General features: G+C 35.1%; 2 protein-coding genes and 1 pseudogene across 2 annotated transcripts; all 3 read left to right on the forward strand.

Annotated features, from left to right (window-relative positions):
• Nucleotides 1-528: 528 nt before the first annotated feature.
• On the forward strand, nucleotides 529-2011 carry LOC116142357 (disease resistance RPP8-like protein 3). Its single transcript, XM_031427782.1, has 3 exons — nucleotides 529-1406; nucleotides 1540-1667; nucleotides 1848-2011. The coding sequence occupies exons 1-3, from the start codon at nucleotides 529-531 to the stop codon at nucleotides 2009-2011; spliced, it is 1170 nt and encodes a 389-aa protein (XP_031283642.1).
• A 51-nt stretch (nucleotides 2012-2062) lies between these two features.
• LOC116142358 lies at nucleotides 2063-7209 on the forward strand (annotated as a pseudogene).
• An 11744-nt stretch (nucleotides 7210-18953) lies between these two features.
• On the forward strand, nucleotides 18954-21764 carry LOC116142359 (disease resistance protein RPM1-like). Its single transcript, XM_031427783.1, has one exon. The coding sequence runs from the start codon at nucleotides 18954-18956 to the stop codon at nucleotides 21762-21764; it is 2811 nt and encodes a 936-aa protein (XP_031283643.1).
• The last annotated feature ends 997 nt before the right edge of the window (nucleotides 21765-22761 follow it).

A 22761-nucleotide genomic window follows, 5' to 3' on the forward strand; every position in this document is an offset into this window, starting at 1 on the left:
CATGATTTCGGATAGGTGCTTAGAATTATGGCTCCATCTTGTGCTCGGAAGTTCCTTTGAAAGGAAATGATGCCGATGAAAGAAAGGAGATAGGCACCAGAAGCCTTGGTATTGATGAAGATAAAAACCAAGACCAACCCGGAGTTCATTTCTAGGAAGGCTCAAGATCATTTATTTCTTCATCCTTCTGTCTTGCTCTTCTATTTCAACCCAAGTTGAGACTGCTTTTCTCCATGGAAATGCATGCATATATTTATCACTTCTTCAAGATCTAAGTCTTATATATATGTATGTATATATGAAGCCATACATGTGAACTCTGTCTCTTTAGTCTTACGGAGGCTCGATCTAATAAGTCTATTTTTTAATGAAGCCATACATGTGAACTCTGTCTCTTTAGCCTCATGGAGGGTGGAGGGTTAACTTTTTCCATAACCAGCTATTACTTTCAAGAGGCCGTAACATTTAAATTTTAGAAACTTTTGACATCAATGCTGTGAGTAACAAGAAAAATGTGAGATTTGAGATATGGCAGAGGCTGCAGTGAACTCTGTTATACAAATCTTGAGTTCTTTCCTCGTCCAAGAAATCCAGTTGTTGGGAAATGCAAAACAAGGAGTTGAAGACATCAAACGTGGACTGGAGAGTATCAGATCTTTTCTCAAGGATGCAGATAGAGCTGCAGAAGGAGAAACAAGGGGCAATAAAGGTGTCAAAACTTGGGTGAACCAATTGAGGGAAGAAGTTTTCAGGATTGAAGATGCCATCGATGAGTACACGATGAAGGCGGCTAGACTTCCTCATGGCAGAGGTTTCGTTTGTTACATTCATAAAGCGTGCTACTTCATAAAGATTCAAAAACTGCAACGTGGAATCACCACTAAGATTAAAGATATCGAACTATCACTTGCCAATATACTGAGAAGAGGAGAAATCTACAACTTCAAGCACATAGATCAAGGGCCAGGCAGTGGAGGGAGAAGTGTTATAACTCATGACTCTAGAGTTGGTTCTATTTTCATTGAAGACGCTGAAGTTGTGGGTATAGAATCTACTAAAGAAAAATTGATTTCTTTATTGGTGGAAGGAACATCCAATATTCGCTCAATGATTGCAGTGGTGGGCGAAGGAGGACTAGGAAAAACCACTCTTACTGGGAAAATTTATAACAACGAAGCGGTGAAGAAGCATTTTGATTGCCAGGCTTGGATCACAGTTGGGAAAGAATACTTGAAGAAAGATTTACTAAGGACAATTTTACAAGAATTTTATCGTTCAACCGGGCCCACTCGAATGGAGGCAAACAGAATGGATGAGATGAATTTGATCATGAAGCTGAGCGAACATTTAAAGGACAAGTGTTACATGATTGTGTTCGATGAAGTGTGGAAAATTGAAAATTTAGAGTGATGTAGAGCTTGCTTTACTTGATAACCACAAAAACAGTAAGAGTAATGCTAACAACACGGAATAAAGCAGTTGCTGATTTAGTACCATCATCAATAGTTCATGTTCACATGCTTGAACCCTTGTCTTCAGAGGAAGGAAGAAAACTTTTTGCAGAAAGGCATTTGGCTCTGACAGTTGTTGTCTTGCAAACTTGACGGAATTATCGAAACGTATAGTTGGAAAATGTGGAGGTCTACCTCTAACAATTGTTGCAATAGGTGGGCTTCTCTCAAGAAAAAACAAGATTGTTTTTTAATGGAGAAATATACTTGATAGTTTGGGCTCAAAATTAAGCAGCGATTTCCATCTTAGAGATTGCAACAATGTTTTGTCTGAAGTTTATTATGATCTCCCTCACCATCTCAAGTCATGTCTCTTATACTTTGGTGTGTTTCCAGAAGACTACAAAATTAGTTTTGGCAAATTAGTTCGCCTCTGGATAGCTGAAAGCTTTGTCCAATGCAATGACCACCTTCCATCTGAGCATGTTGCTGAAGAATACTTGAAAGAACTTATTGATAGAAGCTTGGTTCAAGTTTCAGAAACAAAAGCTTCTGGATGAGCTAAAAGTTGTAGAGTTCATGATTTGATGTACGAGACCATTCGTAGAAAGATGAAGGAATGTGATTTTTGTCGGTTCTTTGATGAAAAAGACTTGAGTCACTTTAGTAAAACTCGGCGTATTTCAATAGACAAATGCGCTAATGGTGTTTTAGAGAGCATAAAAAATTCAAAGATCCGTTCCATTTGTCTTTTCAATGTAGACAAATTGCCCGAGACTTTCGTGACTACATATGTTGCTGATTTTAAGCTCTTAAAGATACTTGATTTTGAAAATGCCCCTTTGGATTGTCTTCCTGATGGAGTGGGAAAGCTCTTCCATTTGCACTACTTAAGTTTGAAAAATACAAAAGTTAAAGAACTTCCCAAGTCCATAGGCATGCTTCTCAACTTACAGACTCTTGATTTGAAGTGGACTTTTGTTGGTGAGCTCCCCGGTTGAGATCAAGAATTTGAAAAAATTGCATTGCCTAATTGTACGACGTTGGGACAACGAAGGTCCTTATGTAGATAGAGCAAAAATACAAGGTTGTTTTGGTGCTTTAACAGAATTGCAGCGGCTAAAGTATGTGCATGCAAACAGTGAAGTGCTTGAAGAGCTTAAGAAACTGAGGCAGATGAGAAAGTTGGGCATTTGGGTCACAAATAGAGATGTGAAGGATTTGTTTGCTATTGTCCAGAAAACGGAAAAGCTTGAATGTTTGATCGTATTAGCATTTACAAGTGGAGAAGAGCCTCTTGATACACAATCCTTGGCTTCTCCTCCTTTATGTCTTCAGCAATTTTATTTGGGAGAGATGTTTATTGAAATTCTACCAGTTTGAATTTTTAAACTTGAAAATCTAATGAGATTACAATTGGATTTGAATGGATCAACCAATGATTCAATGACAATGCTTTAAGCTCTGCCTAATTTGTTGGTGCTTATTCTCTCTATGCATGATTGTGATGAACAATTGCATTTCAAAGAAGGTTGGTTTCCAAAGCTCCAATACTTGTATCTCTGGAACTTCAAAGGATTGAAATGCATAATGATAGAGAAAGGTGCAATGCCTAGTCTTACAAAGCTATATATTGGACCATGCCCATTGTTAAATTGAGCATCTCAATAACCTAAAGGAACTTGGATTTGAATTCACGTTGAAGGAGGTTTATTGCATGATAAAAAAAAAAATGAGAACTGGGAAAATGTCACTAAACAAATCCCACAAATACATATCAGCTATACACATACAATTAGAGGAGAATACTTTAGTTACACTAGTAAATATTTGTCATCTCTTTCGACAGAAGATTTTGAGAAGCTATTGAAGAAATAGATGCCGAGTAACGAGTAGTCCCATCACTCACTGAATCAATAGGTCAGTCTCCTAAAACAAGTAAGTTTTTTTAATAGTGTGTTTCTCTTAAATTCACTTCTCTACTATTAAATATTGCAGTTTTTTTCAGTAAACAAATAAACTTTTTTTTAAATAATTTAATAGTTGGATTAGCATCCTTCTAATATGATAGTAATTGTATTTAATCATCAATTATCTGATAAATATATTTTTTTATTTTTTTATCATAAATAAAAATGTACTCTTATAATTTATTTTATTTAAAACATTTTTAAAAAAATTACTTAATTAATTGATGAAGCTCTGACTATCGGAATCTGATACCGACAACCGCGATCCATTGCTGGAATTTATTTTGGCGATATTAGGTAACAACATTGGTACTCAAATAATTCAATTTTAACGATCTGTCTATATCTGCAATTATTTTTAGCAATATATTCAACGTTTGGCCAGGATCTGACGGAGAAAGTTCATGTGGCTACACTTTCTCGATCAGATTTGGGCCAAACACAATCATTTTTCCAATTTAAAGTTATATAGATAGGGAGGTCGTTTATAGACAATCATTTTAATATCAATTTTGTTACCGTAACACACCGAAAAAGTCTCTGGTTACCAGAAACCATCTGCTGTCGCCGAAAATGAAATTATAAGTTTTCTTTTTTTTTTTTAAATTTGTTTATTACTTATTGTATGAATTAATTTAGTTGACTGATGCAAATCTTCTATTATCATGAGTAGATGAAGAATGATGCTGATGAATCCATCTTTTCCAGTGGTCACCCCAGGATGACTATGGCTTTTTCTTGTAATAAAGGTACTATATTGCTTCATTGCTTGTAATTGATGTTGTGTCATCAATAATGGTGTAGTATTGCTTGTTATCAGCATGCAATATCTACTGTCAATGTCTTCTTCTTGTAATCTCCATGTTGTAAGGCAAGGAGTTTTCTTAAACATTCTGTGTAATATCTACTTTGAAATGTGGTTGTTGTTGCTACTGTTATGGTCTTCCTTGTTGTCTGCCTATAAAAACCATATCCCCTGTTTTACCCTGTTTCAATGGATTTAGTTTAAGTTTCTTCATGAAATATATAATTTTGCTCTAATTAACATGATGTATAATAACACCTAAACCACAAGAGAAAACACATTATGGGAATCTGTAATAAAAATTAATGAGAGAACTTAAATATTGAAGTACTGGAGTGACTTTACAAGTCATCCCATCTGCGAACAACAGGTATTCCTCTTTAAGACTTTGAAAAATGTCATGGTTTTTCTTAAGTAAGTCCTTATATTGTTAAACATGAGACCAAATTGCATACACGAGTGCAGTATTCAATCCAAGCAAGCAAACTCACAAGCAATAATCAATAAAGTAAAGCAAGAAAAGAAAATAAGGGACACCAGGATTTATAGTGGTTCGGTAATCTATTAGATTACCTACATCCACTCTTCAAGACAGTATGAAATATTCACCATGAGAAATAGGAAAACCTTACAGAGATTTAGCTTACTCCTTTACACAAATCAGAACCCGAGAAAGGACCCATACACCTGAAACCCAGATGTTTCCTCTCCTCTCATACCTCAAAGAACAACCAGAAAAACAGTGAGATTTATGCACAAGATGAAAGGGAAAACAGAAAGCACAGCCAAGACCTACCACCACCGTTTGATTCCATCAACGATCTTCAAGGTTCCAGCACACCCCAATCCGTAACAACCTTTCTCTCTCTGTAACCAAAAGAGAAAGATCGAGAATGAAAACTCGATCCAGCAAAACCTAATTTACATTAGGTTTATTGACAATGGGAAAAGCCAGAAATACCCCTTAGCTTTCTAACAAATAACTTTGACCATTCCAAGTTATAGGTTGGCTTCCACGTAGGCATAAGTCAATGCCACATCACAACAATTTTCATGGCCATTTGCTGTAGGCTTTAAAAATTTGTTGTAGTAGGATTCTCGTCCTTAATTGTTTTTTTTCTTAAAATATCGCCATGTGTTCTAATGTAAAACTTTTGTTACCAATGGTGAAAAATGATCTGATGCTAATGTTTTTATCTATCCCATGAATCATACTCAAATTCAACGCTACTGTATGTTTTTTGTTGTATTTATTCGTATGGACTCTCAATCAACTGCCAAGTTCTGATGCCAATGTTTTTATCTATCCTATGAATCATTTTCTCATTCAATACTTAAATTTCAAGTATCGATTGTGTTCCTGCTTTACGTTGTTGCTGCAGTTATTGTAAAGTTTACTGTATGTGTTACCGCCGTTGTGTCTATTCATTGTGCTCTCAATCAACTGCTATGTTCTATTCTTGATATTACCGTGTGAACAAGCTTATAATTTATGGAAATGGTTATGTATATTAACTTATTTTGATCAAATGATTTAATAACACACCACTTTTTTTTTTTTGGCTAGGGATTGTTTTGAACTTTCTGGGTTACTCTGCTTTGCCCTGTTTCTAATCAAAGACATGTCTCCCGTTATCTGGGTTATGATATAGCAGCTGTTTTCAAGGGAATAATATCGTAATTTGCATATTATAATTCTAAACTTATAATGGTTAAAATGTTGACTATACAAACATCAAATTAGGGTGTTTGGTACGTGGGCCGCGGAAGGTGATTGTGGTCAGTTGACTCTTTGAAAATTTTATTTTCAAAAAGTAAAGAAATTTAATTTTGTGTTTATAAAATTCAAAAATATTTTTGATATCATATTCTTTAAACTAAAGATATGTTAAATTGAAAGAAAAGAAAAATATGTTTATATAAAATTATTTTAAAATGAAAAAAATTAGTTTAATGTATAATTATGATGACACCTTGTTAATATTCCTAATTTAACCATTAGTTTGTGGCTAGATGGTAAGATTTTAGTCATTTAGATAAGTTACTTATGTTTCTATTTTATTAAGTTTATAAGATATTCAATACACTATGAGGGTTTGTTGAGGTGCGTACAAACTGGTTTGAATATCGCAATTAACAAAAAAAAAAAAAAAAAATTCCTAACTTAGAATATATAAATTTTTAAAATGTAGTTTTACTTTATTTTCTTAAATTCATATTTTAAAATAAAACATGACTAAGACTTAAAATTCAAAGACTTTTGTGTGGAACCTGCTAGGCCACACTATGCACCAATTACGAGTCACTAAAATTCTTTAAATTCAATGAAACCAGCAATCTCTAACTCTTAAACTTAAAGCTAATTGCAAGCTAAACATGCCTTCTCTTTCTCTTATCTTTCGAATGCCATCTCCCACTGCAATGGGCCATGCAAAACCCTTGACGACTGCGACGGTCAGCTCATTTGCATCAACGGCAAGTGCAACGACGATCCCGACGTTAGGACTCAAATATGTGCAAAACCTGGCCCTACGCCCAGCGGTCAATGCCAGTCCTCAGGTACACTAAGTTGCAACGGCAAAAATTTTCCTCAATTCAAATGCTCCCCTACCGTCACCTCCTCAACGAAAGCCAATCTAACAAACAATGACTTTGGCGAAGGTGGCGATGGGGGAGGTCCATGGAAGGGTGATGACAAGTATCATAATAACTCGGAACTGATTGTGGCGCTATCGACTGGGTGCCTGGGTGGTATAATGGAGGGTCAAGGTGTGGGAAGAATATAAAGATAAGGGCTAGTAATGGAAAGAATGTGATGGCAAAGGTGGTTGATGAGTGTGACTCAGTGAATGCATGTGATCATGATCATGATTATCAGCCACCTTGTAGTAATGATATTGTTGATGGGTCTGATGCTGTGTGGCATGCTTTGGGGCTGAATATTGAGGTGGGTGTTGTGGATGTTACTTGGTCCATGGCCTAAATCTAGTATTAGAGTGGTGTGAATATAAGAAACTCGAAATTTGATCAGCCTTGTCTATGACGAGAATCAGCTGATCGACTGTTTCATGGTGTTAAGGATCAATTTCCGTTAACTAATAGCAGCTTTTAAGTTTCATACTTAAAATGTAAAAGTCAACGTTAGTTTGTGTTTTGTATAAGTACTTATAAAAAGTGAATGAAGTGTGTAAGGTTGCTAGTTTACGAAAATTTGATTTCTCTGTTTTTCTTCTCTCTTTGTGTTTCTTTTTCTCTTATATTGTATTAGAGCAAATGACTAACATCTAGTCTGAATTTCCTTTATTTTCTCAGCAACCAAACAGGCCCGGGAAAATGCCAAATTCATCTTCTTAACAGCTCACGTCCTGTCACGAGCTTGAAGAGCATCTTACCCTGTTTCCCTGGATTTAGTTGGTTTTTTGTATGAAATAGTTTTGTAGCTAATTAAGCTATAGTGAATATAGTTCTATAGGAGTTTGACAGACGTAGAACTAAAACTGGAGAGCCTAATAGCACACCTTGTCTTTTCTAGGTAAATAATTTAAGGACAATATTATATATAACAAAGCAACAAATACTGTTGTTACGGTTAAATTTTATGTTTAGCCTAGCTAAAAAACAATTACTGTTTTCATTTGTTTCGATTTTACATAGGCCCTTGCATTTACATCAGTAAAAAACAGAGTCCCTATTTTCCACCAGCTACTTACAACAAAGTTATACGAAGTGTCTATCATCGTTCAATTCTTATCCTGGACTCCCACAAGTTCCACTACTCAACAAAACCATCTAGATAATTGTGTTCACACTTCTGTCCAACCCACTGGTTTCTTAATACAACAATCAAACATTGTATGCATGATCTTACATCTTAAGAATTAGGATGGAGTGAACAAGAAAAAGGTTATGAGATATGGCAGAGTTTACAGTGAACTTCGCTATAGAAACCTTGGCTTCTTTGCTTTTCCAGGAAACGAATTTGTTGAGAAGAATGCAGACACAGGGGCACCAGCCGAAGAAGAAGGAGAAAGCAATGGAGGTATCGTAAGCACTTGGGTAAAACAAGTGAGAATTCCATCGAAGAACACAACTTTGCCAACCCAAAGTCGGTGCCCTGTTATGGAACATTGCCCTTGAGGCACTTGTTTTTATTAATATGCTTGAAGATGGAAATTGAAAACTAAATGACAAGTTATCTACTTCTAATATTATCAATAATCAGTCGTTTTTTTCTTTAAAAAAAAAAACATAGAAAACATAGATCAAGGGTCATGCAGTGGAGGGAGAAATGTCATACCTCATGAGTCTAGTGTTGATTCTTTTTTCATTGAAGATACTAAAGAAAAATTGATTTCTTTATTGGTGGAAGGAACATCCAATATTCGCTCAGTGATTGCAGTGGTGGGCAAAGGAGGACTAGGCAAAACCACTCTTGTCAGGAAAATTTATAATAACGATGCGGTGAAGAAGCATTTCGATTGGCAGGCTTGGATCACAGTTGGGAAATAATACTTGAAGAAAGATTTTATCATGAAGTTGAGGGAACACTTAAAGGACAAGTGTTACATGATTGTGTTCGATGACATGTGGAAAATTCAATTTTGGAGAGATGTAGAGCATGCTTTACTTGATAACCAAAAAAAAAAAAAAAAAAAACAGTAGAGTAACGCTAACGACAGAATACAGCAGTTGCTAAATTCGTACCATTCTCAATAGTTCATGTTCACATGCTTGAACCCTTGTCTTCAGAGAAGCGATGGGAACTTTTTTGCAGAAAGGCATTTGGCTTTGACGGCTGTTGTCCTCCAAACTTGGTAGAATTATTGGAACATATCATTGGAAAATGTGGAGGTCTACCTCTAGCAATTGTTGCCATAGGTGGGCTTCTCTCAAGAAAAAAACAAGATTCTTTCTGAATGGAAAAAAAATACCTGATGATTTTGACTCAAAATTAAGTGGTGATTCCCATCTTGAAGATTGCAACAGAGTTTTGTCTGAAGGGTATTATGATCTCCCTCACCCTCCCAAGTCATGTCTCTTATACTTTGGTGTGTTTCTAGAAGGCTACGAAATTACTTTAGTAAAACTTGGCATATTTCAATAGACAAATGCGCTAATGGTGTTTTAGAGAGCATAAAAATTTCAAAGATCCGTTGCATTTGTCTTTTCAATGTAGAAAAATTGCGACAGTCTTTCATGACTACATTTGTTGCTGATTTCAAGCTGTTAAAGATACTTGATTTTGAAAATGCCCCTTTGGATTGTCTTCCTGATATAGTGGGAAAGCTCTTCCATTTGCACTACTTATATTTGAGAAATACAAAAGTTAAAGAACTTCCCAAGTCCATAGGCTTGGTTCTCAACTTAGAGACGCTTGATTTGAAGTGGATGTTTGTGATTGAGCTCCCAGTTGAGATCAAGAACTTGAAAAAAATTGTGTTGTCTAATTGCACGACGCTGGGACGGTGGTCCTTACTAAGACAGAGCAAAAATACAAGAAGGTTTTGGGGCTTTAACGGAGTTGAATAAGCTACTTCAAGTGCATGCAAATTCTGAAGTGCTTGATGAGCTTAGGATGCTAAAGCAGTTGAGAAAGTTGGGCGTTGAACTTGGATATAGAGATGTGAAGGATCTATTTTCTATTGTCAAGAATATGGAAAACCTTGAGCGGTTGAGTATATCAATGTTGACAAGTGTAGAAGAGATTCTTGATATAGAATCCATGGCTTCTCCTCTGCAATGTCTTCAACACTTGGACTTGAGTGTGAATATCAAGAAGCTACCAGTTTGGATTCCTAAACTTCAAAACCTAACCAGATTAGAATTGTGGTTGAATGGATCAGCCAATGATTCCATGACAATCCTTCAAGCTCTGCCTAATTTATCGGTGCTTATGCTCTTTGTGCGTGACTCTGATGAACAATTGCATTTCAAAGAAGGTTGGTTTCCAAATCTCCAATACTTGTATCTCTGCGACTTCAAAGGATTGAAATGCATGATGATAGAGAAAGGTGCAATGCCTAGTCTTACATTCTTGTTGATTGGACCATGCCTATTGTTGAAGGAGATTCCAACTGGTATTGAGCATCTCAATAACCTAAAGAGACTTGTAATTCGTATGATGTTGAAGGAGGTTTATTGCAGGATAAAAAATAAGAATTGGGAGAATGTCACTAAACACATTGCCAAGTACAGGTGAGCTATAAATAGATAACAAGTAAAGGAGATTACTCTTTTTACACTAGTAAACAACTGTCATCTCTTTCGGTAGAAGATTTCGAGGAGCTTATTGAAGAAATTGAGGCTGAGTAACGAGCAGTCCCATCACATAATCAATAGGTCAGTTTCCTAAAACACGTAAGCCTTTTGAATAGTGAGTTTCTCTTAAATTCACGTAATACTATTAAATATTAGGTTATGCCTAAGATACGAAGTTTAATTTCTTTCATAATATTTGTTACATTCTCTAAACTAGGACAATCAGTTATATCTCAAATCTCAATGGCATCGATTAGGGAAGAGAAAGTTTTTCACTCACATAAATATTCTTTACGGGCAAAGATTAGTTCAGGTTTTTTTTTTATAATTTAATAGTTGGATTAATTCTAATATGGTAGTAATTGTAATTAATCATCAATTATCTGAATTTTTTTTAATAAATACACAAGTCTAATTATCATAATAAAAATATTCTTATATTTTATTTTGTTTAAATTACCTTAATTAATTGATAAAGTTTTGGCTGCCGAAATCCGCTACTGGCATCCGCAGGACCGTCACTGGAATTTATTTTGGTGATATTAGGTAACAATATTGGTATCAAAATAATTCAATTTAAACCATCTATCTATATGTGCAATTTTTGTTAGCAATATGTGCAACAATTGGCCAGGATCTGACAAACAAAGTTCGGGTGGCCGCACTTTCTCGGTTAGATCCCAGCTAAGTGTAATCATTTTTCTAATTTAAAATTATATAGACAGATAGATTGTTTAGAGATGACCATTTTAATAGCAATTTTGTTACTGTAACAAGCTGAAAAAGTCTTCGATTATTGGAAACCACCTGCTATCGTAGGAAACGAAATTATCAGTTTTTTTTTTTCTTTTTTTACATTTTTTTTTTTTTTTTACTTATCCTATGAATTAATTTAGCTTACTGATGTAAATCTTCTATTTTCACGAGCAGATGAAGAATGATGTTGATGAATCCATATTTTCCTGTTATCACCCAAGATGACTATGGCTTTTTCTTGTAATAAAGGATTTGTATTGCTTGTAATTCATGCGTGTAGTGTCATCAATAATGGTGCAGTATTGCTTGTTATCAACATGCAATATCTACTATCAATGTTTTCCTCTTGTAATTTCCATGTTGTAGGGCGGGGAGTTTTCTTAAACTTTCCGTGTAATATCTACTTTGAAATATTGTATTTAAGGTTAAATTTCACCTTCTAAGATGATATCCTAGTGCACATAAACTTAATTTCTTGTCTTGNTTAATTCTATTAAATTAGTATAATTTTCAAAATAATTATTATTTAATAAAAATATCATTCCTAATATTTAATTAATATATACAAAAATAATGAGTGAAATAGATTAATTGTTGATTATTACAATAAAAGAAAAAAAAGAATATTCTAGAGAATATTTTTTTTGGTGCAATATCTGGTATTGTGGGTTGGAGATGGAATAGTATTTTATACCAAATTTTGCACCAATTTGGTGCAATGGGTTGGAGATGGTCTTACTACCCCCTTCTTGACGCTTCTCTTTTGCAGGCCAACATGACTTATCCTAGACTTAGGGTATCCTCTTTTAAGCAGGCCTAGCCCCACTCTTTTGGAATGTGAAGTACTAGACCAATTGATATTGATTGAGGCCCAAACACAAAACCGCATGAACTTTGGACTTTCTTGGACCCGGTCCGACCGGTTTGTACCCGGGTTTTTACCAACCGTCCTCCTCGCCCTGGACTGGTCAGTGCCCAGTGGCACTCTCTTTCTAAGGTAGTGGAACACTGGAACCTAAACCACGCTCTTTCTACTTTCACTTTCACTTTCACTTCCATCCAATCCACTGTTAGTAAAAGCAGTCTTTTCAATTTCTCCATTCACTTTACCCAACCCCACTTTTATATCTTCTTGATGAAAGAGCAAATGGCTGCGTTTCTTCTATTTCTTGGCGTGCCTGCTCAAGATCATCTACTTTACCCTCTAAACCCTTTGAACTCTTTGGTATTTCATCTTTTCTTCCCTTTCCTGCATGTTATGTTATGCTCATGAATTCTTCTTCCTTTTAAATTGTTGGATTCTACATTTCTTTTATGTGCTTCTCTTGGACTTGACTGCTTGTATGATTGGTTCATAAGTAAACTCAAGAAAGTGAGAAAAAGTAAATATTTTTTTTTGTTTTGGTGTAATCTCTATTGTTAATAAAGCCTAACTGAAAATCTTAACTTAAACCGCACTTAAATTTCCAATTCAAGATAGACTGAGAGTTTGTATCTCGTTTGAAGTCAAATTTTTAGGTTACAATGATTTTCACTTGTTTGTAAATTATTGGATCATATGTTTTGACGACTGATGTATGAAAACTTTAGATTTTCTTTCTTTCTTCTCATAATAATCACCTTCTTTTGTGATTATAGATGCTACTGAATCTACATAAAAATGGTAACAATGCATGAGGCAAGATTTAGGAAATGGCAAGTCATTATGTGTATTGGTTAGATATGTAATTGTTAGTAAAAGTAAGAGAAACGTTTCTTGCGTGTTGTTTTTTTTTTTTTTTTTTAATTCTCATTATTATTTTCAGAGGTTTTGAGGTTAGAGTATCAAAAGGTTTCGGGTTTTTCTATTATTTTGTTGATTTTTGCAAGAATTGGGTGTTAATTGGGAGAGTGGTTTTATTTGGCAAAGTTCCGTTGTTGAAGATTGATTCTAATAGGGTTTAAGATTGTTTCTATATCTTTATGACTTATATTACACCACACAAGCGACACTCAAAGGATTCGAACCATCCATCTCCAACTGCAGAGCTGCTATCTCCACATTTCAGAAGAGATTTGAACTTGAGATCATCTCGGCATAATGTAGACAGGGTTCGGAAGATTATCTATGCAGACCAATGTGTATATAGATGGTTTGTTGTTGATTTGGATGATACTCGCCAATTTCCTTCATTTGTCCACCTTGAGCCGATTTCAGAACCCATTGAGCAGACTATAGGAGAAAAGTCCCTAGTTTTAGTGAACAATCAGGCGGATAAAGGTGGTGTTATGCCCTGTCTCTTTGAATTTCATTCTAGTGTTTCAAGTAGTAGTGTTGATCATTTTCTCTCTTGTTTGTAGGTAATGATGAAGTGGGAGGGAATATATCAAGATGACCTTGGGAGTTTGTTGCTAAAAATGCATGGCCAGATTTATTGACTTCTTTTAACAATCTGAGGAACAAAATCAAGTGCAAAGAGTTGGAGAAAGTAAAGCCAACATTGGTCGCTAGATTTGGCAAAATTCTTTTTGTGGGTAAAGAATTGATTTGCTTTATTGGCTTGAATGTTATATAATGCATCCTTGATTTTTCTTTCTTTAGGAATCTTACATAAAACAAAATGATTGAGACTGTCATGAGAATCTTATAGAATCTTATGGTCAATTAAGAATTAGCAGTTGAAATATAGGGAAATTATGAGATTGTCCCCTACCTATTCCCATGGAAGGGATAGGAGTGAATTAAATCTCTGAATCAGAAACTCTGGGTAATATCTCTTAAAAAGCGAAAGTAAAGAAAATTAAAACAATGATTTATCATGCATGCTACCTCTTTGCCTTGGAATTGGCCACTTGTTTTGTTATGATTTACTACTTCACTCAAACCCTTCGTTTGACTTCCATTGTCCTTTGTGAAGACGGAAACACTTTGCAAAAGCACATATCTAGCACTGCTGTTGAGGCCTTGCCATACCTGAGAATTGCTTGATTGTTGGTGCTATAGAGTAACTCATTTATCATTTCTCCTGCCTGACTTTTTCTTGACTGACCAGTCACAGAACATATTTAATTGGGAGAATAATCAATCCGCCCGCTGACCTATTTCTAACCATATATTGATGATACTCTATGTACCAAATGTATTTCCCCTTCTAGTCATGTCTGCAGCCCAATTAGTTTGTAATGTGAAGCGAACATATGTACTAATAGTTGGTGACAAAAAATTTGGACTACGCAGCTATTACAAGATTAATCTTTGTGATGCAGGACCTATTATGTGAACATAGAAAAGGTCAAAAAAGATCTAGTCGCTGAAACCACTTTGAAACGATTGAGGAGGACATTTTATACAAATGTTCCTACATCTTATATGGAAAACATTACAAGTGGAGTTGTGCCAAAAATAGCAGTTGATTTTGAAGCAGATAAGGATGTATACTATATCTGGGTAATTGTTCTTCTAAACACCTGTCTATTACAATCATGCTACTTGTACTTCAGATAATATAGCTATTGACTTAAATTTCATTGTCTAGGTGATTGACAGCACACGATGAAAGTCAATCATTTTATGCAAATGTAGAGTAAAAGAAGATAAAACGTTTGAGCTCTATAAGGCAAATTTTCTGTTACTTACATGCTTATTTATGTGGATAATATATCAGATTTTGCATGAATGTTGCCATTATTTTAACCTATTATAAAAATAAATCAGTGTTGTGCAGATAGGATGATGGAGGTCGATGCCTCAATTTGATTATCATGATTCTTAAACATTCAGAGTTGGTTGCTTTAGAAAAGTTAATGAAACAAGGCTTTTGCTAAAGTTAATTATACCAGGAACTGTAGAGGTAAAAGAAGCTGTCAGCGGTACCTATATCTATGTTTTTGAATAAAAAGAAAATAGATTGAATTGAGTTTGTGAGATGAATTTTGATGTAAAAAATGATGGAACTACTTTAATATAAACAAGAAAAGATGAAACAGGATAAGGATAGAAATTTTTGGAATCTGATTAAGACCTTTTTCGAAGTCTTCCTAGAAACATTTAAACAGAATTCACCATTAAAAGAAGAAAAAAGAAATAGTTTTCAACTTTTTTGAATTGTTTGTAGAGGACTTGCTTATACAGGAGTAAGAAGCCCTGATATAAACCAAACAAGTCAATTTGACTTAGCCCTTAGATAATTATCTAATAAACCCAAGTATATATATCATTACAGGTGTGATCCTGGGTGTTAAATTGCAAAAACCTTGCTGATTAATTCAGCTGTTTTAGATCCAGGAGTGAAGGGTGGTTTGCGATGGCCCCTAGGGAAGTCAAACTCGAGGGTTTGGTATCGTGTTAGAGGGGTTTGTCACACAGAAATTAAGTTGTAAGAAAGCTCATCCCTGAGGCTCAAGGTAAGACATGCTGATTGTTTTAGTTTTGAGTCTTCTACTGGGGAGTCTGCATTGGAGATTACTCTGAAGTTGAAGCAATTAGCTTCAGACATACTGGTAATTGTTATTTATTGTATTAGACTTTTTCACTTGACCTTCTCTTTTCATGTAGGACTTAATAAATGTTGAAATTATTGCTATTCAGAAATTTATCATTGAAGTGCCTGTTTTCCAGATCTTGTTTCTAGTTTCACCATTAAGTTGCAAAACAATTTCAGCATAGAAATTTTTTATGAAAGTTTCATGAAGAATTTCAACATAGAAGCTTATAATGTAAATATTTTAAGTTTAGCTGTGTTTAAGTTTAATGATTTTTTTTTTTTTTTCCAATGAATCATATGAAGTAAGCAATTGATTCTGATTATTTCATATTTCTGCACTTAGGGTTGATATGTGCCAAGCTTTACCTCCTGTGAAAGATGTTAATGCATTAATGTCAGTGATGGGAATAGCCCATGTCCGTCTCCATTGGTGGAACATTTCTTGTAAATATTTGTTACAAAATATTTTTGCTGCTTCTTTCTTTCTTTTTTAATCCTTATAAGAGCTTAATATGGTACAAGTTTGGCGTTTCAACAATGGTATGCTTGATAAATCATCGACAGATTATGTATATGTGCTAAAGACACATGCTGGTCAAGGAAATTGCTGCTGTGGATGCTGGAAATCTTCAAAATAAAGAAAAATATGCCTGCACCAGTTGCGTATAAAAAATATTCAGGAGGGATCCTATAATTTGTTTTAAATTAAGAAGTCTTCAAAATCTGAATGTAATTTTTTTTCCAGAAATCCATGACCCACCAAGAACTGGGAAAGGGAATGCAAAAGGTAATTTCAATCTTTAATGGTTCACTTTGCCAAAAGTAACTTAATTAATACCGTCTTGAAGAAGTTTGCAGGATAGAAGACATGTCTCCTCTTGATACGTATATACTTAAAAAGTGGGAAGATGAGCCTGAAGTAAACAAGACTGCCCAGCCTTTGAAATCCCTTGTAAGTAAGACAAATTCGTGTTATATGAATTGTTAAGAGTTTTTTATTTTATGTGTTCCACTTTTTGATGACTGGGGAACCTGAAAAAATTTAGACAATTTACAATCTGGAAAGTTGATGTTGACTAAAGTGACTGTTTATTTCTAACGATACTTATATTTATCAATATAAAAAGTTATCAATATATTCATTGATTGTGGACTCAATGATGTAATGATTTCACAGACTATTATTTGTATTGACAAGAAACATAGTTATGGTTTTGTATGGCTCTTGTGTAATGAATTATGTTTCAAAAGAGTAAGCCTTACAACTTACATTTGGTGGCACTATCTCTGTGTTTGTTATATGTATATGTATAAATACAAATATAAGGGTGAAAGAGGACTTTTGGGGTTTGGGTTTGGAAGTCTATAGTAATGGAAAGGTTAACCATTTAATGGTGTGGAACAAGAAGAGAGAAACAACTTGGAAAATGAATGAGAGGTGAATTTGAAGATGAAACGTATAAGTAAATATTATATAACAACGTGGCATTTGTTAATTTATTAATCGGGATGGGAGTGGGATTAAGTGAGGTAATACAAAGAAAGTTGAGCAATAATTGTAATGGTAGGACCGTAAAGGACAAGACAAAAGCAATTGCCGAGTGTTTGTTTTCAAATTAGGTGAATAAAGTGGCCTTGTAACAAAGACTGGATTGGTATCTAATAAACGAGTAATTATAATTAAACACTACACTTGATAATATAAGTCTAACTAGCTTTGACTTGAGAAATGGCTTTAAATCTTTTCATATGTGTTTTGGTCTGGTGGGTGCTCCCTGTAATCCATTTTCATGAAAGTGCTAGTTGGTTATCAAACTTCTTGGTGTCGAGATTAAAATTGATAGAAGGTTTTGTTGTTTTATGAAAGAAAAGTAGAGTAGGTAGGCAGGAACAGGCACAGCAGGCAGGAAAACCTGAAGAAATTTCAGGCTCACAAGGCGGTGCAGAATGCGCCGCAGATGTTCCTTTTTGACCAGACTCTTCAGCCTTCCCTGCATACCAACAGCTGCCGGTTTCTTCCTTGTCATCTCTTCCTTGCAACTTATGTTCAAGTACTTTGACAAGGAATAGTTAGACAAGGTAAGAAATGTTCATTTTGGTTTTACTTTTTGAATAACATACATTAGAAGATAAAGGTGCATCCGATAGTATCCCTTTGCAAAATTGAAGGACAGAGACAATTATTTCCGAGCATCACTTTTTTGCTGGGACGAAAGAAAATTGAGCCCTCTTTTTCCTCAGAGGGGACAACCAGATTGTCAGACCTTGACAAAAGGGGTTAGCGTGTGGAAAATAAAGGATAAGGTTTTGGTGTGTAAGACGTTAGTAGTAATGAGTTCACACTTCTCTCCAACCCACTGATTTCGTAACACAACAATCAAACAAAGAAGAAACATTGTATAAATGAGAAGATAGAGCTATTTGGTATTACCAGAAACGTTTAGTATATACTATAGTTGGAGATGTAGATAATTCTTCCTTCACTTTAATATATACTGTTATTGTGTTCAATCTTCAAAGTATGGTTTTCAAACTCAAATAAAATGGCACCTTTGAGTTCAAGTAAACTAACAGGATTATACTTCTGTTAACAAATAACCTTCTCCTTATTGCTGCCGGCAACTTCCTTAACCAAATTTGATAAACTAATTAATTACTAACTAGTCCAGCTGTTTACAACTAAGTTCATGGGGTCCCAAAAGTTTTACTAGTCAACAAAACCATCTAGAGAATTGTGTTCACACTTCTGTCCAACGCACTGTTTTCGTAACACAACAATAAAACGTTGTATGCAGAATCATACATCTAAAGAATTTTGACACGAACCTTTATAATGGTCATATGTTGACTACACAAACATCAAATTAACATAGACCCTTGGATCATGGTCAAGTGTTGACTTGATCTCAATCTAAAAGTGTAGCCATTCATGTGGACTCTGTCTCTTTAGAATTATATATGTTTAAAACCATACATGACAACATCTTCTCAAAGTTTATTAATTATTAATTATGTGGAGAGACAAAATTAATAAGTCCGGCCGTTTACAACTAAGTTATACGGACTCTCTATCATCGTTCAATTCTTATCCTGGACTCCCAAAAGTTTTACTGGTCAACAGAAGAATCTGTGTTCACACTTCTGTCCAACTCACCGGTTTCTTAACACAACAATCGAAAATTGTATACATGATGATACATCTTTACTCTTAAGAACTAAGATGGAGTGAACAAGAAAAAGGTTATGAGATATGGCAGAGTTTACAGTGAACTTTGCTATAGAAACCTTGGCTTCCTTGCTTGCCCAAGAAACCAAGCTGTTGAGAAGTGTAAAGAAAGAAGTTGAAAGCATCAGAAGAGAATTGGAGTTCATCAGATCTTTCCTCAGGGATGCAGATGCAAGGGCAGCAGCCGAAGAAGAAGGAGAAAGCAGTGGAGGTGTCGTAAGTACTTGGGTAAAACAAGTAAGGGACGAAGCTCATCACATTGAAGACGTCATAGATGAGTACATACTTAATGAGGCAAAGCATCATGTTCATGCTGGCAAAGGTCTCTCTGGTTTCCTTCGTAAAATGCGTTGCTTCATGAATGAACTTAAGGTGCGTCATGGAATTTCATCTGAGATTAAACATATCAAATCATCACTTGCTGACATACAGAGAAGAGCAGAACACTATAACTTGAGGCACATAGATCAAGGAGATATTGTACCGCATGACTCTCGAGTTGGTGCCTTTTTCATCGAAGACGCTGAACTTGTGGGCATCGAATCTACTAGAGACCAATTGATTGGTTTGTTGGTAAGTGGAATATCCAACCGTTCAGTCGTTGTAGTTGTGGGCGAAGGAGGACTTGGCAAGACGACTCTTGCTGGGAAAATTTATACGAATGGTACAACGAAGAAGTATTTTGATTGCCAGGCTTGGATCACAGTTGGGAAAGAATACTTGAAGAAAGATTTACTAAGGAAAATTTTACAAGAACTTTACCGTTCAACAGGGTCCACTCTAACGGAGGCAGATAAAATGGAAGAGAAGGATTTGATCATGATGTTGAGGGAACACTTAGCGGACAAGTGTTACATGATCGTGTTTGATGACGTGTGGAAAATTGAATTTTGGAGAGATGTAGAGCATGCTTTACTTGATAACCAAAAAAATAGTAGAGTAATGCTAACGACACGGAATAACGCAGTTACTGAATTCGTACCGTTGTCAATAGTTCATGTTCACATGCTTGAACCCTTGTCTTCAGAGCAGGGATGGGAACTTTTCTGCAGAAAGGCATTTGGCTCTGACGGTTGTTGTCCTCCAAACTTGACGAAATTATCGGAACGTATTGTTGGAAAATGTGGAGGTCTACCTCTAGCAATTGCTGCGATAGGTGGGCTTCTCTCTAGAAAAAACAAGATTGTTTCTGAATGGGAAAATATACTAGGTAGCTTGGGCTCAAAATTAAGCAATGATTCCCATCTTAGTGATTGCAAGAGAGTTTTGTCTGAAGGTTATTATGATCTTCCTCACCATCTCAAGTCATGTCTTTTATACTTTGGTGTGTTTCCAGAAGGCTACGAAATTAGATTTGGGAGATTAATTCGCCTTTGGATAGCTGAAGGCTTTGTCCAATGCAACAACCACCTAACATCTGAGGTTGCTGCCGAAGAATACTTGAAAGAACTCATTGACAGAAGCTTGGTTCAAGTTTCAAAGAGAAAAGCTTCTGGACAAGCTAAAAGTAGTAGAGTTCATGATCTGATGTACGAGATCATTCGCAGAAAGATGAAGGAATGTGATTTTTGTCATTTCTTTAACGAAAAAGGCTTGAGTCACATTAGTAAAACTCGGCGTATTTCAATTGACAGATGTGCTAATGGTGTTTTAGAGAGCGTAAAAAATTCAAAAATCCGCTCCATTTGTCTTTTCAATGTAGACAAATTGCCCGAGACTTTAGTGACTACATATGTTGCTGATTTCAAGCTCTTAAAGATACTTGATTTTGAAAATGCCCCTTTGGATTTTCTTCCTGATGGAGTGGGAAAACTCTTCCATTTGCACTACTTAAGTTTGAAAAATACAAAAGTTAAAGAACTTCCCAAGTCCATAGGCATGCTTGTCAACTTAGAGACTCTTGATTTGAAGTGGAATTTTGTGAGTGAGCTCCCGGTTGAGATCAAGAATTTGAAAAAATTGCATTGCCTAATTGTACGACGCTGGGACAACGAAGGTCCTTACGGAGATAGAGCGAAAATACAAGAAGGTTTTGGGGCTTTAACAGAGTTGCAGCAGCTAAAGTATGTATATACAAACACTGAAGTGCTTGAAGAGCTTAAGAAACTGAGGCAGATGAGAAACTTGTGTATTGATGTCGCAAATAGAGACGTGAAGGATTTGTTTGCTGTTGTCCAGAATATGAAAAACCTTGAAGGTTTGAGTGTGTCAGTGTTCACAAGTGGAGAAGAGCCTCTTGATATACAATCCTTGGCTCCTCCTTTATGTCTTCAGCAATTTCATTTGGGAGGGATGTTTATTGAAATTCTACCAGTTTGGATTTGTAAACTTCAAAACCTAATCAGATTAGAGTTAGATTTGAATGGATCAACCAATGATTCCATGACAATCCTTCAAGCTCTGCCTAATTTAGTGGTGCTTATTCTCACTGTGGATGACTGTGATGAACAGTTGCATTTCAAAGAAGGTTGGTTTCCAAAGCTCCAAGACTTGTATCTGTACGACTTCAAAGGATTGAAGTGCATGATGATAGAGAAAGGTGCAATGCCTAGTCTTACATACTTGTGGATTGGACCATGCCTATTGTTGAAGGAGATTCCAACTGGAATTGAGCATCTCAATAACCTAAAGTTACTTGAATTTCACATGATGTTGAAGGAGGTTTATTGTATGATAAAAAAGGAGAATTGGGAGAATGTCACTAAACACATTCCACAAATAGATGTCCTCTATGAAGAGGCAGATAGACAAGAATACTATTTTTACACTAGTAAATATCTGTCATCTCTTTCGGCAGAAGATTTCGAGAAGCTTATTGAAGAAATTGAGGCCTGAGTAACGAGTAGCCCCATCACTGGAGGATCAACAGGTCAATCTCCCAAAACAAGTAAGCCTTTTGAATAGTGTGTTTCTCTTAAATTCGTTTCTTTGCTATTAAATGTTAGGTTATGCCTACTATATGAAGTTTAATTTCTTTCATAATATTTGTTGTATTCTCTATACAACAAATCTTCTTTACGAGCATCAATTATTTCACATTTTTTTTTTTATAATTTAATAGTTGGATTAATTTTAATATGTAGTAATTGTAATTAATCATCAATTATCTGAAATTTGTTTTTATAAATACACAAGTCTAATTATCATAATAAAAGTAAACTTAAATAAAAATACTCTTAATAATTTATTTTATTTAAAACACTTTTTTAAAAAATTATCTTAATTAATTGATCAAGTTCCGGTGTCAGAATCCGGTATTGGCATCCATAGGTCCATTGCTAGAGAATGTTTTGGCGATATTAGGTAACAATATTGGTATAAAAATAATTCAAGTTTAACGATCTATCTATGTCTGCAATTATATTTTGCAATATATTCAACGTTTGTCTAGGATCTGATGGAGAAAGTTTGGGTGGCCACACTTTATCGGTCAGATCCCAACCAAACGCAATCATTTTTTCCAATTTAATATTATATTGATAGATGGATCGTTTATAGATGATCATTTAATATCAATTTTTTTACCGTAACACGCCGAAAAAATCTCCGGGTACCAGAAACCACTCGCTGCTATCGGAAACGAGATTATCAGTTTTTTTTTTCTATTTTAATTTTTTTTTTTTACTTATCCCTTGATTTAATTTAGCCGATGGATGTAAATCTTCTATTCTCATGAACAGATGAAGAATGATATTGATGAGTCCATCTTTTCCAGTGATCACCCAGGATGACTATGATTTTTTCTTGTAATAAAGGTTCTATATTGCTTGTAAATTGTAATTCATGTATGTAGTGTCATCAATAATGGTGTAGCATTTACTTGTTATCAGTA

This window comes from Pistacia vera, unplaced genomic scaffold, assembly GCF_008641045.1.
Source record: "Pistacia vera cultivar Batoury unplaced genomic scaffold, PisVer_v2 Contig407, whole genome shotgun sequence".
NCBI lineage: Eukaryota > Viridiplantae > Streptophyta > Magnoliopsida > Sapindales > Anacardiaceae > Pistacia > Pistacia vera.

Bases quoted from the DNA above. Each gene is read 5' to 3' on its own strand.
- LOC116142357 (XM_031427782.1), top strand. From the start codon at position 529: ATGGCAGAGGCTGCAGTGAACTCTGTTATACAAATCTTGAGTTCTTTC. The intron at 1,407-1,539 runs GTGATGTAGAGC...CCTTGTCTTCAG, and splicing joins TGGAAAATTGAAAATTTAGA to AGGAAGGAAGAAAACTTTTT. The intron at 1,668-1,847 runs GTGGGCTTCTCT...GTGTGTTTCCAG, and splicing joins TCTAACAATTGTTGCAATAG to AAGACTACAAAATTAGTTTT.
- LOC116142359 (XM_031427783.1), top strand. From the start codon at position 18,954: ATGGCAGAGTTTACAGTGAACTTTGCTATAGAAACCTTGGCTTCCTTG.